Below are 18431 nucleotides of genomic sequence, written 5' to 3'. Positions count from 1 at the left end.
GAAAATATTTATATATATTTTTTAACACTATAAATCTTTTACACTTAAATATTTGACTTATTGATAAGCAGATCAAGAATCTACTTAAAGATTTATACTTTTCAAATATTTTTTCCAATTTAGTCCTTCAAGATCTCAATTTTGTTCAATTTAGTCCTAGTACTATATATTTTTGTTGAATTTAGTCCTCATGACGTAGTAAAATTTTTTATTTTTGTAAAAAAATTTTTGATCTTCCATGGGGCATTGCCATGTCATCACTCAATGCCACATAACATGCTACATCATCAAAATGCAACACGTCATCGTTGACAGGTAAAATTGAATGTTGTTAAGGGAAGGGACTAAATTGACACAATTTTCAAAATTAAAGAATTATATTGCTTCGATTTGTGGCACCAGGACTAAATTGAACAAAATTGAAAAATACAGAAACTGAAAGGGTCTGTTGACCAATTAAAGACTCAATAAATGCTATAATAGAAGACTTAAATGCTTGAAAAGAAGAACAAAGAGTATTGAATTCTTTTCTTAGAAATGTGTTTCAGAGTCTTTTAACCTTCATAAATGTGGTGGGAGCTTGTATTTATAGTTGTTGAAGCTTCTTGAGGTAGTTGGAGATGCATTTAATGGAAAAATAGCTATTTTTTACTTCATTCTAAGCTCCAACAGTCATATTATATTGATACATGAATGGAAGTATCGATACATGAATGGATGTATCGATACATTACTGCTTTTATTTTTGAACACTCGTGGAAATCTATCAATATATTTTGGGATGTGTCGATAGAATTTAGACATAATGCATTCTTAAAAAAACTATCGATACATTTGTCAATGTATCGATACTTTTGGGCTTGGTTGCAAGGGTTTGATCATTTTGTTAAAAATGTATCGATACATTTGTTAATGTATCAAACTCAATAAATCGATAAATTGAGTTTGACTTTACGAATTTTGACTTTTCACAAGAAAATGTATCGGTAGATTTTAATTTCTATCGATACTTGTTTAAATGTATAGATACATGATGAACATGTATTGATAGATTTGGATCAGAAAGTATTTTTCAAAGTCCTTTTTCATTGTTCTTCATTTCAAACTCATTTGAAAGTACTAAAAGATGTCTAGGCTTGATTTATCAATATTTATTATTAAATTTTGATCATTTTCTTTTGTCATTTTAATATATGGGATCAATTTAAAAGCTATAGAGCTAACACCGTGAAAAAGCAATATAAAGGTTTCACTTGATCTCATAAAATGCTATTGTGAGGGTTTCACTTAATCCCGTAAAAAGCTCATTTCACTTGGTGGATTTGAAATTCCTCAGTGTTCCAAAAGAGTAGATGTAGGGACTAGAGAAAGTCAAACCACTATAAAAATCTTGTGTCTTGCTTTTAATTTTTCTGTATTGTGATTTATTGCTTGCTTTTGCCTCTAGAAAAATATTTTACCTTCATTTGTTATTTATGCTTTGCTTGCATTTAGCTTAGGAAAATATTTTACCTTAATTTATTATTTATGCTTTGCTTACCTTTGAGTTAGGAAAATATTTTTCCTTGATTTATTATATGTTCTTTTCAATTTATTATTGAAAACTTACTTAGGAAAATCGCACACTTTAGTTTTGACACAAGATGAAACTTTTTGTTGCAAAAGTTTTGACTTTTAAACTTAGTTTTCAAAAGAATTTTTAAATACAAATTCACCCCCTCTTGGTATATTACTTTTTGAGACTTCTTCACTAACACAATTTGTATTTTTCTTTTTATTTCCTAACAAAAGAAATGCTTCAGATTGTTCCATATATACCTCTTCTTCTAAATCACCATTTAGAAATGTTATATTAACATCCATTTGTTGTACGAATAAATTATAAATAGATTTTAATGCAAACAATACACTAATGAATGTTATTTTAGCAATCAATGCATATGTTTCGAAATTAGTCTATATTCTGTTTTTGTTTAGATCATTTTGGAACTAATTTAATCTTAAAGGTTTGAATCGATCCATATATTTTGTACTTTCTTCAAAATACCCATTTACAACATATAGGCTTGAGTGAGGAAGTAAATCCACTTGCTAGCATTTATTCCTTCTTTCCGAAAGCTAGCATCTCTGGATGCTATTTCTGTTTTATAGGTTTTGGATCTTCTTTTACAAATATTCGTCCATTAGACTGAACAAACTTGTTTTTGCTATCATTCTTTTGCAGCACCTGAAGTATTCTAGCATGCCTTATTGTCTTCCAAGACATTAATTTCAAAAATTATTGCAATGCAATTCTATTTTTCTTTCCTTTCTGAAAATATACTGGACTATCCTTCTTCCATCTCATGAATATTTGAGACTTGAGAGTTTTCTTATGTTCCTCGCTATGCTGCTTTTTAATTTAGAGATAACTTGAAAGCTCTTCAAGAGATAAATCTTACTTGTATGTTTTATGGTTCTCTTGAAATCTTTCCATGATGATGATAATTTATCATTTTTCGCGGACATAATAATAGATTTATTTATATTCATTTTACAAGTTTGAGGTTGCTAAGAATCTTTTCAATTTTAGTAAATTAATCCATTACAAGTTTATTATCAACTATTTTATACTTTATAGATACCTACTTGAAACTGCATAACTCTATTGAAATATGCAACAATTAAGAATTCAAGCAATTCGTACAAATCAATTTGAAAAAAGAAAAAGAAAGCCTATCTAGTGATCCAATGAAAAACCATTTTATCATTTTCTTTATCAACATTAATCCGGTCCAAATTAACAAAATCAAATCTCTTAGTGTTCCGACAAATTGAACCACTTTTCATAATCCTTTGATCCAACAATTTGAATGTATTTTCTAACTAAGATTTCATCTTCAAAACAATTACATGAGGATTGTTCTTTATATGTAATTTGAAGAACAAAATCTCAAAAACATTTATGTGCCTTGATGCATATATTAGAACCCTATTCTAACCTTGATTACTGCCTCCACTACGTTGCTGTTGGGATTTAATGATAATACATCCAGGATTCAACAAAAGAATCCAAAAAACCACAGACATCAAATTTGAAACTTTCTCTTTAGAGTTTCAGAAAGTTTTTTTTTTAAAAAAAAGAGTTTGATTGAGAGAGAAAGACAAAGAAAGAACAATTGTCTTTTTTTCAATGCCTATTTATAGGTAAATTTATAACTATTCATCAAAAGTCACCATTATTCATAAAAAGCTTCCTTATTAATGCAAAATTAACACTCATGAATTTTGCACTAATAAAGCTATCAATTTTGAATTTTGCTCTAACAGGCACCTTTTTGATTAGTCTCCCTCCAAGTAATTTTCAAAAGCAATTTGTTTTTTACTATCAGGATAGGTATCCTCTCACATTTAACTTACAATCTAATAAAATTAATTTCTCCAATATTTAAAAAAAAACAAAATACTAAGTTATCCTAAAAACTAAATATTGTAAAAGTCAACTCGTTGATACCATCCATCATAGTTTATTGAAAAATATTTGAGCAATGGCAAAGCAGCTGGGGCCTACTACAGCCTTACCCCCAATTCCCACCAAAGGCCTTTTCCTATTTTTCGTTTTATTTGGAGTGCAATTGTGAATTTTCTTTCTTCTCTGCCCACTTGCCTTAAAAAGTGGACCTCTATTAATTGAATATCGGTTTGACCTTTGAGGAAAATATTTTGATCTCAAACTATAAAGAAATACAAAAGAACAAAAAAATAAAAATTGATAGAATGTTTACATGATCATTATCAATGTATGTAACCATAAAATTGCTTAAATGATATTAAAGTTTAATATTTCTTTTCATTGTGAACTAAACAGTATAACTCTAAACTATTAAATATATAATTATGATTATCTTAAGTGTGTTTAAAAAATTTCTTTTAAGTTATTTTTAAAAAAAATTGGAATAAGCTCTTATTCTTTTATTGTGTTTAATTATGTTTTTTATTCTTATTTTTGATTAAATAAGCTCTTATGAATAATGATTGATTAATTATCATAATCAAAATACTACTTGTCATTTTATGTCAACATCACACTAACATACAGCACTAACATACCATTGATGTGGAGGATGAAAAAAAGTCACATAATCATGCTATCATGCTAAATTAACATATCATGTTATCATCAATTATGATATATTACGTCAACACTACACGGCATATAATGACAAATGACATTTTTATTAAGTCAATCACTAATAGTAAGGGTTTATTTGATCAAAATAAAAATATAAAGGGTTATTTAGTTCAAAATAAAAGTATAAGGGTTTTATTGAATATAACAAAAGTAGGATTTATTTAAACTTTTTTAAATAGTTTAGAGATTTTTGTAGATACTATGCCTAAGTTAAGTTTACTTTGTTAATTTAAACCAATTAAAAGATTAGAATGGAAGATGATTGTTTTCCACTAAGAGGCAGAACAAGAGGAGGAGATACAATGAACATTGAAATACAAAATGCTAGGAAAGTGAAGAAGTTCCAATAGAGAGCCAAAGGGGGGCAACATCAAAAAGCACACAAAAATGCCTGTCCCTCATATTGTAAGTTGTGTGACAGTTGATTCCGTGAAGAGAAAAGTCCTTATCTGACCGAAAAATAAAATAAAAAATAAATGTATCAATTGAAAAATCTTATTCACTTTCTTCTCCTCCTCTCCACCACCAGCAGCACCTCTTTATTTTTTTCTGCCCCAAGTATTTGCACGTGAATCCCAATAATTTCTCATGCACCGGTGGGACCTTTAGCCAGCCCTTCCTCTTTTGTTCTCTTGCCAAACTCCAACTCCCAAGAATCTCTCCCCTCTTCTTCTTCTCTCTTTTCCCTCTTCCCTCACAACTTGCTCTACTTCACCTTCTCTCTTTCTCCTCTTTTTTTCTGTCTTCACTGTCCTCAGCAATGGTGAAAGCAATGGCCTTGTTACTTTTCCCATCTATGCTTTCGCTTCTTGTTTTCCCCCTCATTGTTCACAATGGGGTAGTTCACTGTTTTGGAGAGAAGAAGCTGCTTAAGCTGCAACAGTTTCAATGGAAACAGAAATGGGATGCTTCAAGTTGTTTGTCCCAGAAATCAAGTGAGTTTTTACACTTCTTTTATCAGACAAATGACAAAAGGCTCATTACACCGCCTGGCCATAGCAGATAGCAACCCCCCCAACCCATTATTTTATTTTCCACTTTGGGATCTGAATATATTTGTCTACCACACTGCTTCCTTTTTTTGCTAGGATCCATGACTGCTTTCATGCCTTGTTGGAAACAACCATTATTGCTTTCTCTTTATCTCTTTTTCTACCTCTCTTTCTCTCCTCCAGAGTGGAAAACAAACTATACTTTAAGCTTATCTTGACGTTGCCTTTCATTGGATTATGTAATCTATAATTGGCTTGTGTGTGTCTCTGCTTTAAGGGTCAATGGATACGATGCAATCCATTCCTGCCTTTTCTTACATATATACCTTTCGCTAATAGTGTTTATCCTTCTCTTCTCTCATTGGTTAATTTCGCTTTGTGCCATATTATTACACTTGCTTCAACCAAAATCAGATGTTTAATTAAGGGTTGGCATAGTATAACTCTCTCTTTTTGGCCTGACTACGCATGATATATCTTGAAAATGTGATTTTTTTCCTCTTAATTTTTGGATACTTAGGAAAGGAGAAAGGTGCAACTATATTGGAAATGAAGCACCGAGATTACTGTTATGGAGGAGGGGCCGAAGACTGGAACAAGTTGCTTCAGAAACGCTTGATTTTGGATGATCTAAGAGTTCAGTCTTTGCAAGCCCGAATAAAAAACAAGGCTTCTGGCAAAACAGAAGGTGTTTCTGATACTCGAATCCCCTTGACTTCGGGGGTAGAACTTGGAACTCTAAACTACATAGTTACAGTCGAATTAGGTGGCCGAAAAATGACAGTCATTGTTGACACTGGAAGTGATTTGACATGGGTTCAATGCCAGCCTTGCAAGTCATGTTATAACCAAAAAGAACCTCTTTTCAACCCTTCAGCATCTCCTTCCTACCAAACAGTCTCATGTAAGTCATCAACCTGCCAATCTCTTGCATTTGCTACCGGTAATACGGGAATCTGTGGGAACAACCCACCAACCTGTAACTATATCGTTAGCTATGGTGATGGATCCTACACTCGCGGAGAACTAGCTCATGATCATCTCAGTCTAGGCAAGACTCCGGTGGACAATTTTGTATTTGGCTGCGGCCGGAACAATAAAGGTCTTTTTGGTGGAGCTTCTGGTCTTATGGGTCTTGGAAGGAGTTCTATCTCTCTCGTTTCACAAACTTCTGAAATATTTGGAGGGTTTTTCTCTTATTGTCTGCCTTCAACACAAGCCGGGGCTTCAGGTTCATTAGTTTTGGGCGGCAATTCTTCAGTTTACAAGACTTCAAGCGCCATTTCTTACACTAGAATGATTCCAAATCCACAGCTATCAACTTTCTACTTTCTCAACCTTACCGGTGTCAGTGTTGGTGGGGTGACATTGCCAGATTCAACTTTTGGGAAAGGTTCAATGCTTATCGATTCTGGGACGGTTATCACTAGACTTCCCCCGTCAATTTACAAGGCTTTGAAGGCAGAGTTTATGAAACAATTTTCTGGTTTTCCTTCTGCACCAGCATTCTCAATCTTGGATACTTGCTTCAACCTTAGTTCGTATCAAGAAGTGGACGTTCCTACAATTAAAATGCAGTTTGAGGGCAATGCTGAAATGAATGTGGATGTAACTGGGGTCTTCTACTTTGTAAAGACTGATGCGTCTCAGGTTTGTTTGGCTCTTGCAAGCCTCTCCTTCGAAGATGAAATTGGCATTATTGCAAATTATCAGCAAAGAAACCAAAGGGTTATCTATGATACGAAAAAGACTAAGTTGGGATTTGCCCAGGAAACTTGCAGTTTCACATAAGCAGAACAGCTGGAATTGTTGTGCAGTTGTGGATATATTCTTCTCCGAGGCAAAGCCAAGTGATCTGCTGGCAATTTAACAATATGTATACCCTAGCATGCATCTTTTCTGTTCACAATATATACATATAACTACTCCTGAGGGAGAAGGTATAAGACATATGAAGCCACTCTGAGATTTCTTGAGTGTGCTCTGTAAACGTTAAAAAGGAACAGGGTTGGGGACCCGAAGGGGGTGTTGCATGAAATAACACTACTTCCTCAGTAGGTGCAAAGAGTTTTATATTAATCCTTACAAGATTTGTTTCAACATAAAGAAAGATTTGAAGTGTGTAAAATCAGTTGAGAAGTCTCTGATAAAGCACAAAGGCAAAAAAACTAAGAGAATGTAATAATTCCATCACCTTTTGAGCCTTCAATATAATAATACAACAGTAAACACTTACATCACTTCAATCAGAGAGAGATAGATGCACATCCTTGAGAATGGATCAGTGGTTTTACTGAAAAGATGGTCAGAAAAAATTGATACAATTCAAACAGACAGAAAGAGAGACAACCTGCTAGATACCTTGAAATATAGTCACTGTGAAATCAACTAAGTCTTGTAGAATGTCTCTGTCTGCTCCCTCTCAAAATTGTTGCCTAGTTTGCTTCCAGGGCTTGAGGCAAAGAGGCAATTCAGTAAAGTGAGAATTTCCAGAGTCTGAACCTCATATCGTCAGATGCTTTGGTAATTTATTTTTGCCTTATGAAGTGCTTAATAACAACTTCAAATAAGAATATATTCAAAGGGAACCAATGGTATTACCTCCGGAAACATAGTGGTTAGGAACAAAAAGGAGCACGTCCTTACATACTGAAGTATTCTAACATTCTAAAGATAATTGCTACAACAACCTTCCAGCAAGGAAACAGGATGTTAACTTTTGGAGATGTCCAACTAGATGATATAATCACTTGCTTCATTTCTTGTTCTCTCTTGAAATTCTGCCTTAATTCAAACCCAGGTTCTAGTCAATGCTATTGACAAGGGAGGCCATTTCAATATTCTCTTGATCAAGTATATCATTGCTCTTTTTTGTCCTCAACATCTCAGATGAAAGGATGGACAACTTGGGATCACTTCTAGGTACCAAAAATAGGAATCCAATTGGAATAAGTCTTAGCAAGCTCCTAATTAAAATGGCTATCCAAAGGTTGTCAAATTGTGTTCGTGTGACATTCAAGATGTGGAGCACTAGGCCTCCTGACCAAGCTGATGAAAGCAACCCTATATGATCAATTGACATGATTAGAGCAAAGAAAGTGCCTTCTATACCAGCTGGGCAAAGCTTGGAGCTGAGTACAAGAAAAGGCATCCATTTAATCCGCCCAATCAAACGGGAAACAGCTTCATCAATCACCACAAAAACGTAATCTGGCATACCAAGTTTCAAATTTATACGCAACACCAATACCAAATCTAGCAATCCAGACATACCATACAACAACTGGGCCCAAAAAAGTACATCACGGAAAGGATGGTTTTTCAAAAAGTTTTGGTACAGAAGGACCCCAAAGAGAGAGCCCACAGCACCAACAGAGAAAATGGATCCAACAACCTCCTGCAAAAGCATACAGATTGAAGCTTACAACCTAAAGATTTATCATAGATAAACAAAAAAAAATCAAGACGTCTAATCACGTTTGTGAAGTTTTTCATATTGAGTACTTTGGTAATTCTAGAATTCATAAATGAAATAATCATCATGAACACAATATCGACTTAAAATATGGAAGAATACATGAGTAGAAAAGTGAAAAAAAGACTAACAAGAAATGCATGTAAAGAAAACATAATAGCAGTGATAGATTTTTAAGATAAAAAGAAGATACATAATCTGGGAAAGTATCTGTGAGTTATTAAGATATATACGTATGCTTGTATCAAGCATATGTACCTAGAGAGGTGGCAAAAGCTGACACATCTCCTCTGATTAGAATAAGTTGGCCAAAAACCAACTCAAACCAACCGAAGACCACTAAAAAAATGGAAAAATTAACAACTTGAATTTGAAATAACCTAAAACAAAAATGACCAAACCCAATACCGCCTCTTGCTACTATTGGCAGAAGATGACCTGGCTTGACCTACAAAATACCCAACTCAACTACAGTTGTACTACTTTAAAAGTCAACAAAATGAAATGAAAATAACTTGAACTTAAAATGACTTGAATTTGAGCGACCCAAAACCCAGAACAATCCAAACGGCTGAAACTAGGAACAATATAAAACTACTTGAATTTGACCTCAATCCCCCAATTGCCACCTCCATAGATATAGTTTATTACTGAACCACATGGCATATAAAACGTGGAACATAAACATTTAGAAAAATGTATCATGATGCTTGCACAGAGTAAAAAGGCAATGTTCCTACCTGTGAGAAAGATGGACCCTCCTTTGCATCTGTGTACCAATAGAACATCCCTTCGTGGATATGCAAACCCAATGCAAGAGACAAGTACATGTACAAACATGGTCTCCATACATCCTGACATTTGAGTGTTGTCCACATAGTCTTGCTAGCATCTACAAACTTCTCCTTTACCTGATTTCAGTTTTCAACGCTTCAACATATGCAGGGATGAATGCAACAATTAATAACAGCACTTGAAAAGAAAATAACTTACTCTTTTGTAAGCAAAGTTGCGCACGTGGGATTCTTTCAACAAGATCCCAACCAAAACAACTAGGCTAGCTGGGATACTAAGCAACCCAAATACACCCTGCAAGAAAAGTAACACTTTCAATGACATAAGTAATATAGAAGGAACTTAGTGGCCTTATAATAGGTGCAGCTAAATACATTGTCAACCTTGAAATCATATAAGCAAACCACATCCTAACATGAAACCCTAAACCCATTGGTTGCCAAAAATAATTCTTATATTAAATTTTCTGTATTCCGTAAAATCTTCAATTGGCATAACATCTATAATATTTACAAGATTACATGCCTTGAATAATTTAGTAGCTTCCATATATGAAGCACACAGTTTAAAATTAGTTACATCTTCAAATTAGAGAAATTAAGCCATGCAGCTAGGCATTGTTTGATATCACAACAATGTGTCGAAAATTAAAATTTTATGATTTATTTATTTATTATTGGCATGGTAGGGTAGCATACTAGTGGGGGAAAAAATCATAGAAAATGTAACACATCAACTAATAGTTATATGTACAGTATATTTACAGAATCAATGTAAAATTTTCATCATACACCATAGCACCCCTTGCTAGTCTTCGCAATTCATTTCTACAATGTTCTGTCATCATCTATTACATTGGCTGCTTCCAAATTTTATAAATGATTTTAGTATCCTAAAAATATTGGAAATTCAGTCATATGTAGAGATTGATTTTACTTTTTCCATAAAATTCAAAATTTAATTTACTCCCTAAATGTTAAAAATGCAGCAAATTGTTTTGTTTATATAATTCAGCACTTATAGTATTCAGAATTAATAATTGAATGTCCAATGTTTAGTGTATCAAACAGCATCTAGTGAGGATAACATTTTGATTCAATAGGAAATTGTTTGATCATGCCTAATGAATTTCAGTTAGTTGTATCGAATATGTAAAAAGAATCAGATAATCAGCCAACACAGAATATTGCAATCAACAGAAACTAAAATACTGGGTAGAAAGCAAACCTTAGCCCCAGCTAGGTGAACAAAAAAGCCACTAAGAGAGAATCCTATCAATGCTCCAATAGAAGAGCTCAGTCCACACAAGCTCTGCATATCACCAGCAAGGGAGGGGTGACTTATGGTATGCTGTGTGACACAGGCATCAATAGCCACATCTGCAATTGCAATACCAGCACTTCCTGCCACCAGAGATAACAAGGCAAATGCAAGATGCAAACTCTTGTGGAGTGATAGAACTAGCATGGAGATAACACCAAGTACCCCTGGAATAATGGCAAATAAATAGGTCAAAAATTTGCATTGATCATATAACAAGGTAGTCAACTTTCTATCTCTGCTTCTCTTTCTTTGCCCTTATTTTTCCTTGGTGTTGTGTTTACGTCAGAACACAGGAATAAGGGAGAAGGGGTACATGATATATCATCAGAAAACAATGCAATGCAACATTATCAGTGGTGCAAATAAGCAAATAAAACACTAATTCCCAATAGCGAAAATGTCAAAGAACAGAAATATTAATCTATATTGTTGTTATGAACCGCACAGTGTGAAAGGACTTTATTTCTATTATAATCGTCTAGCAAAGGCCATCCTTACTGTAGAAGCGTCAGGATATTAGTAGAATAAGCAATGCACCTTTCCTAAACTACAATGCCTATTTTTAAAGCCATTTCCACCATATGACAGATTGCCCAACCTCCACCATCCAAATCTCTCTACAATCAACCATTATCCAAAATAAATAGTCATACAACAAATGCAGCCTAACACCCTTCAAATGTGTGCAGCATGTTCTTGCAACATATAGATCCCATCTCCTTTTGTCTTTTACTAACCTTACATCAGCACCCGGCATAGAAGACCTCTCATTTAACTTATTTTCCAATTTCAATAGAATAACATTTCCATAGGAGCCACTGGAACCCATTATGCCTTCTTTCCACAACCAAAATGCTCAGATCCTCCCTAGGTTATCCATACAAAATCAATAAGTTGATGAATCAGAGAGCCACATATCGCCAATCATTCAACAATTTACTTTCTTCTCCAGTGGCCTTGGTCTAAACCATAAAGAGCTTTCAATTGATAAGAGTCTTGACAATGAACAGAATGGAAAAAAGAATAATTAAAGCTATTTTAAGAAAAATTTTCATAAATTTTGCACTACAGAGATCATAGTCGGATTCTTGCTTTCTCTTCTTCTTTTGGAAGGTTATCACTGAAAAACCATGACTACACAACAAATAGAAGAAAAGCAGAGCAGCTTAGATTCATTTCTACGACCTACTTCCTAACAGTGGACTGCTGATTCTACACAGTGTTACTAAAATTTGACAGAAAACAATTATTACAATCACATCACTGAAGGTAAATCTCAATTAAGGATTTTAACCTGTAGATAAATTAGGGATTTATGAATACCAGGGATTTAACCTGTAAAGGACACAAGATATGAATGCACTAAGAAAATAATAAAGGGAAACCATGCGGAATAAATCACAATACTGCCTATTCATAGATGAGCATCAGAAACAAAGCAATTTTAAATTTATGAAGAAAAGATATTCAATGTTTGAAAGCAATAAAGGTGAATGCTAGTATGAATCAATTGGCATCTTGGAGGTTATAATCTGCTCCCAGTTCATAATGCATTAAAATTTCCTTGAGTAAACCAATACATAGAAAGTAAAAAAAAAAAAAAAAACTCCTGTATGATGATTCTTTAGGTGAATGACTTTTTTTCCTTCCATATTCCTCCCATTTATGGAAGGATTTGATTTTGAGAGTGGAAAACGCAAATCCATTCCTTTTCCTTCCCTATTCCTATTCCTTTTTTGCCAAACAAGTGAATATAGTTTATCCCTCCACCTTTTCCTCCATTCCCTTTCCTTCCTTCCTCTCTCCCTCTTACCAAACACACAGTTAATCAAATTCTGAAAAAAAAAAAAACAAGAGAACTGAATTTCCTTTCCTTTCTTTTCCATTTCTCCCCGTTCCCTCAATCCATACGAAATAAAGTACAAAGCAATATTTCAAAATCTGATATTTCTTGTTTGACATTTTTCCCAAAAAAACACACACACACACACACACAAATGAACAATAATCTTAAAAGAAATTTAAAAAGGATCCAAACAAAAATAACAAAAAGGAAAAAAAAAAGAGAAAAAACAAAGGTTTGGGTTATTCATAACTTACCAGCAAAAATGAAATAAGGCCGTCTCCGGTAACCAAAAATGGGGACAACATCAGTGAGGAGACCCCAAAGGGGCTTAACAATCCAAGGAAAGTGGATTACCCCAATCAAGACCTGTGCTTGAGAAGGTTGCACCTTCTGCACATCTTTCATGTAATACTGTGTGCTGACTCTACTCAATCCCACACCAAAACCCTGACTGATTCCGTACACTATCACCACTCCCAACACAAAGCTCCAATGCAGCTCTTCACCCAACATTTTCAACCATTGTATTGGTCTTAACATCATCTCTACAAAACCCTTTCTTAAGTTATTCCTTCTTGTATGGTGACCTGCTGAATCATGATGTCGTGGCTGCTTTGTCTCCTGTTCTTCTTGTTCTTCCATCGATATATAGGCCGGGTGGGTGGTTTTGTGATCTGGGTATTTTGGAAATGACTATTCAAAATTGTTTAAATCATGGAGAATAGGAAGCATCCTAAGACCCCATAATCTTGGAAAGGTGTAATGAAATGAAATAAGTGTCCACCACTTACCAAACCCATGTTGGGGACACCCCACGATCCAATAAGAATCCGTCATTGGATAGATGTTATTATGTTAAACCAGAAGGAGACCGGCATGTGTGACGGATTCAGGATTTTATATTTAAAAGATGAAAAATTAAAAATAATATTTATAAATTAAATAGTTATATTAAAATTTTAATATTTGATAATAATATAAAATAATTTAGATAAAAAATTTATATAAAATTATATAAATAAATTTTTAAAATTATTCAAAATAATCAATCTTAATAATGTATTTAAAAGAATCAATTAGTATAATCATAAATAATTTAATAATAACAATAATCTTAATTTCTAAATTAACTTAATTGTTCACAAGAATATAAGCAAAGAAAAAAGCACAATTAATTTGTTGGAAAACAATCGAGCAATCTCTAAATAAATATGTAATAATTAACCTTAAATGCTTAATCAAATTGCTTTAACAAAAAATAGCTAAGACAATAAATTCTAAATCAAAATTTTCAAAAAAAAATTATGAAATAAAAAATGTTAAAGCTGAAAATGTTAAAAATAAACCAATCTTACTAATTATCATGATTTGAAAATTGAGTTACTGACTAAAACTTTTCTACACAGAAAATGCTTACCAGCAAAAACATGTAAAAAATTAATTTTTTTATTTCTACAGTATTTGGTAAAAAAAAAAAGAAAGAGCAATTGGTGGTTGTGAGGTTTAGGCAATGTGGGTTTTGAAAATAATTCTATTACATTTGGTTTTATTTTTTTTTTTTTGGAAAATGCAATTGGTTTTGTTTTAGTCCTATTAAAATTAGTTGTCGACTAATTGTTGTGGGATATTTCACTAAACAAAATTTTATTGTAGGAGTAAAATTATTAAAATTTTTTAAAAAATAAAACTATGTTCAAAGAATTATAAAATTTTTTTAAGAGAAAAATTATAAAATTTTTAAAAATTAAAGGAAAGTTATAAAAATTTAAAAATTATTGAATGGGTGAAATTATAAAATTTGTAAAAAATACAAATAAATTATAAAAAGTTAAAAATTATTGGGGGCAAGGGCCCCCACTAGCCCCTCCCTTCCTCTATGCCTCTGCTCGTGCGTAGACCTAGATGTTATGTTGAAGGAATTGTTTCATGGTGCCTAGATAATTATTATTTTTATTTTTGAGTTTAAGGTGAAAATTATCAAACATTTTCACATTCTTGTTGCAATTACCAAAGACTTGCTAACCATTTTCGATAGTTACATGATGAAGGCCAATAATATTGCTGTTTATCATTCTTCACAATCATTTTCACCTTAGAAACAAAACACATATTTCAAGATGTTTGTGTAGACTATTCTAGCTTTATAAGCATAAAAAAAATAAATATATTGTGCTTGTACATTGTCAGTTGTTAGCATAAAAATTTTAATGAACAATATATCAAAAGAAAGTCAATTGGTATTTAAAAATTCTTTTAAAAATTAAGTGTAAAATCAAGACTTTTAACAACAAAAAATAAGTTTTCAACAATAAATTACAAACACCAAATAATAAATAAAGATAAAATATTTTTCCTAAGTCAAGTACAAGCGAAGCACAAATAATGAATTAAGGTAAAATATTTCTTAATCCAAATGCAAGCAATAATGAATCACAAGGCAGAAAAGCAAAACACAAGATCCTTATCATGGTTCGGTTTTCTCTAGTGCCTACATCCACTCTCTTGGAACATAAAGGAATTTCAAATCCACTAAGAGAAATAAGCTTTTTACGAGATTAAGCGAAACTATTATAATAACTTTTTCACGGGATCAAGTGAAATCCTTACAATAGCTTTTTCACGGGATCAAGTGAAATCCTTACAATAGCTTTTTCACAAGATTAAACGAAACCATTCAACAATGGTTTTCAATGGGCTTAACTACAAACCTACAAATAACTTTTCGAGATTAAGCTAGAATTTTCACAAGAATGTGTATACAAAAGAGTATAGCAAAAGATTTACCTCACAAGGCTTAATGCTACAAGTTTAGGCTTTGGTATGAAGAGAAGAAATAATTTTAGAAAAATTAGCTAAAGGATTTTCAAAAGAATGAGCTTTTTGGCTTTTGAATGCTAGTTGAAAGACTAAGATGATTGTTAAAAAGGAAAAATAACCTTAAGGGTCTCTCTTTTCTCTTTAGTGCTGGTCTTTTTTTGCTTCAAAATGACTCAAATAAATTTATTATAGTACCAAAGATGTTTGGAGTCATTAAACCCAAGTTTGAATCTAATTTGCCCATTGATGAAGCTTGAGGATCAACTACCACGCTTCTAGGATTGACTATGTTCTTCAAAAATCTCAAATTAGGGCTTTTATAATTGACTAAATTCATTTTATAGTCGATCCAACTCCAGAAAGTGTGCAACTTTGAAGTTCTGGACTTGAGGATCGACTACCATGGCTTGACAATTGACTGGGTCTCCTTGAAGTTGAGTTTTGCACAATGTGACTGTTCAACGATCGACTACTATTTGATCAAGATCGAATGGTTCTCCTTCTAGCTTGATTTTCCATTTTATTTTGGTCAAGGATCAACTGGCACTCAAGGAGGATTGACTACAGCTTCACAAATGTCTAAGTTTCATGTGACCATAGCTTAAAAACTAAATGCCTCCTTTAAAAGATCAACTATAGTTGTCTTGATTCATGTTTCCTTGAATGTTCTTGCCTATTCTACTATATGAGTGAGTGATGCTCTTCTAGGATTGACCAGAGCTTCGTTTCCTCAAGATTTTTTGTCATTTTGGCACTTCAATTTGACTATTTCATCCTTGTTTCTTCCTTATGATTTAAAATCAAATTAAAACATATTTGCTCTTTGTTTTCCTTGGCTAAATATAATGTAAGCTACTAGTAATTGGTAATTTTGGTTTAATAAAATAGATTGATAATTTTATCCTATTGTGAGACAAAGCATGAAAGCCCAATTAATATTAAAATTATTTGTTGATGATGGGCTTTACATGTCCTATTGGGTCATGTGGTTTGGCCGTTGTGTAGACCTTAATCTAGTAAACCTTTAATGTGGAGGCCACTAAGGTTTATTATTTATATACTTGGCTAAGTCATATCTTCACTTCTAACAAATGATTTTTTTCCCCTTGTAAGCCATCAAAAAAGGAAAAGCAAAGAGGAAGACTTAGCTTTGACCATAAGTTTTCTAGTATTCTGTAATTATAAATTGCTACCTTAACAAATCAAACAAATATTTTAGTTTAATTATATGACTCTTGGTGTTTTAATTTTCACACATGGATCTAGGCATTAAACTTATATGTAGTATCAAAGCCTCTTGTGTGAAAGTAGGACCCAAACAAATTAGGGCTTTTGTTGCTCATAATACATAGATCAATTGGGTATAAACTTTTTTTTTAACTCGTACAATAGAGATAAGAATTGGATAGTGATGTGTAGGGTTTGAACATAGAACCTAAAATCTAGTTCGTGATGATAGATCTCGGTTTTGTTGTTTTTTTAGTGTTTTAATGCATAGGTTTTGTAAAATTAATGTTTAATTAAGTTTTGGTAACTTCAATTGCATTAAAACAGCCTTAAAAACCATAAAAATCGAGAGAAAATTCAAAATAGATCTGAACAAGTTAGATATTACGCTAGTCGAGTTGGTGGAATTAAAGTTAGAACACTATCATCACTTTTTAAACATCTTTCCTTGGGGAAAAAAAATAAGGAATTCAAGGTAGCCATCCTCATTAACAGGAATTTATAGATTTTTCTAGTTGCATGAATAGAATTGCTGCAAGCTTTGCCTCTTCTACTTTCTGTCAACGTCAAAAATTACATAGAATTAAAGTTTTGGATTCATTTCACAATTGCTGAATTACCCATTTCTATTTCATTTTTCATAACTACTTGATCACTGAGTTTAAGCCATGTCTTTTGTTGGAGAGGCTTACTTATCTACTTTCTCTGAGGCCTTGTTTGTCAGATTGGGCTCTTCTGAATCCCTCCACTTTGCTACTGAAAAGCAAGTCCATGAGGAGCTTAGGAAGTGGGAAAAGATATTGAAGAATATACAAGCAGTGCTTGATGATGCAGAGGAGAAGCAAATGAACGATCGGCATGTGAAGATATGGCTAGCGGAGCTCTAAGACTTAGCTTACGATGTGGATGACATCTTGGATGAGTTCGGGACTGAAGCCTTGGGAAGCAAGTTAATGCAAGAATATCAAGTAGACAGAAGTAAGGTATGGAAGATCATTCATACCTTCATTACTATTTTCAATCCATATGCTTTCCTATTTAATTATAAGATGATGTCGAAGATAAAAGCGATTACTGTTAGATTGCAAGATTTGGTCACCCAAAAAAGTGACTTGCACTTAAGAGAGAATGATGTTGGTAGGCCTAAGAGAAAGATAGAAAGGTCATCGACTACTTTATTGGTGAATGAAGCTCATGTCTATGATAGGGAAAAAAACACAAAAGCAATAATTGATTTGCTTTTAATGAATGACAATAGTGATCGTAAAGTCATTGTGATTCCTATTGTTGGCATTGGAAGGATTGGTAAGACTACCCTTGCTCAACTAGTTTACAATGATGATAGTATAAAGATCATTTCGACATCAAAGTATGGGTGTGTGTTTCGGAATATTTTGATGTGAACAGAATAACGAAAACAATTTTGCAATCAACAACTTCTAAGTTGCGCATCGAGGTAAATGATCTATATTTGCTGCAAGTCGAATTGAAGGAGAAGCTATATGAAAAGAATTTTCTGCTTGTTTTGGATGATATTTGGAATGGAAGCTACCATGATTGGAACATTCTACAGTTTCCTCTTGAAGTAGGGGGTCTAAGAAGCAAAATTATAGTTCCAGATTACTCTTTAAAATAATTGCCAAATGATGATTGTTTCTCCATTTTAACTCAACATTCCTTAGGGGGAAAAGGTTTCACCTGTCATTTGGATTTAAAATAAATTGGAGAACAGATTATGAAGAAGTGTAATGGCTTGCCCTTTGCAGTTAAAACCACTAGTGGCTT

General features: G+C 32.9%; 3 protein-coding genes across 3 annotated transcripts in view; 2 read left to right on the top strand and 1 right to left on the bottom strand.

Annotated features, from left to right (window-relative positions):
• Positions 1-4818: 4818 nt before the first annotated feature.
• LOC110426223 (Eukaryotic aspartyl protease family protein) lies at positions 4819-7294 on the top strand. Its single transcript, XM_021441401.1, has 2 exons — positions 4819-5106; positions 5684-7294. The coding sequence occupies exons 1-2, from the start codon at positions 4932-4934 to the stop codon at positions 6952-6954; spliced, it is 1446 nt and encodes a 481-aa protein (XP_021297076.1). The 5' UTR covers positions 4819-4931; the 3' UTR covers positions 6955-7294.
• Positions 7295-7443: 149 nt separating this feature from the next.
• LOC110426222 (Major facilitator superfamily protein) lies at positions 7444-13419 on the bottom strand. Its single transcript, XM_021441400.2, has 5 exons — positions 12857-13419; positions 10661-10920; positions 9632-9727; positions 9379-9549; positions 7444-8560 (listed from the first exon to the last, which is right to left on the bottom strand). The coding sequence occupies exons 1-5, from the start codon at positions 13242-13244 to the stop codon at positions 7967-7969; spliced, it is 1509 nt and encodes a 502-aa protein (XP_021297075.1). The 5' UTR covers positions 13245-13419; the 3' UTR covers positions 7444-7966.
• A 3895-nt stretch (positions 13420-17314) lies between these two features.
• LOC110426405 (putative disease resistance RPP13-like protein 1) overlaps positions 17315-18431 on the top strand; it is a 6638-nt gene continuing 5521 nt past the window's right edge. The window contains 2 exon segments of the mRNA XM_089785286.1: positions 17315-17990; positions 17993-18036. Coding sequence (XP_089641412.1) covers positions 17315-17990; positions 17993-18036 — 720 coding nt within the window.

Source organism: Theobroma umbraticum, unplaced genomic scaffold (genome assembly GCF_002168275.2).
Source record: "Theobroma umbraticum cultivar Fairchild unplaced genomic scaffold, ASM216827v3 scaffold_55.0, whole genome shotgun sequence".
NCBI classification, from domain to species: Eukaryota; Viridiplantae; Streptophyta; class Magnoliopsida; order Malvales; family Malvaceae; genus Theobroma; species Theobroma umbraticum.
This window is presented reverse-complemented; position numbering and strand designations above follow the sequence as displayed.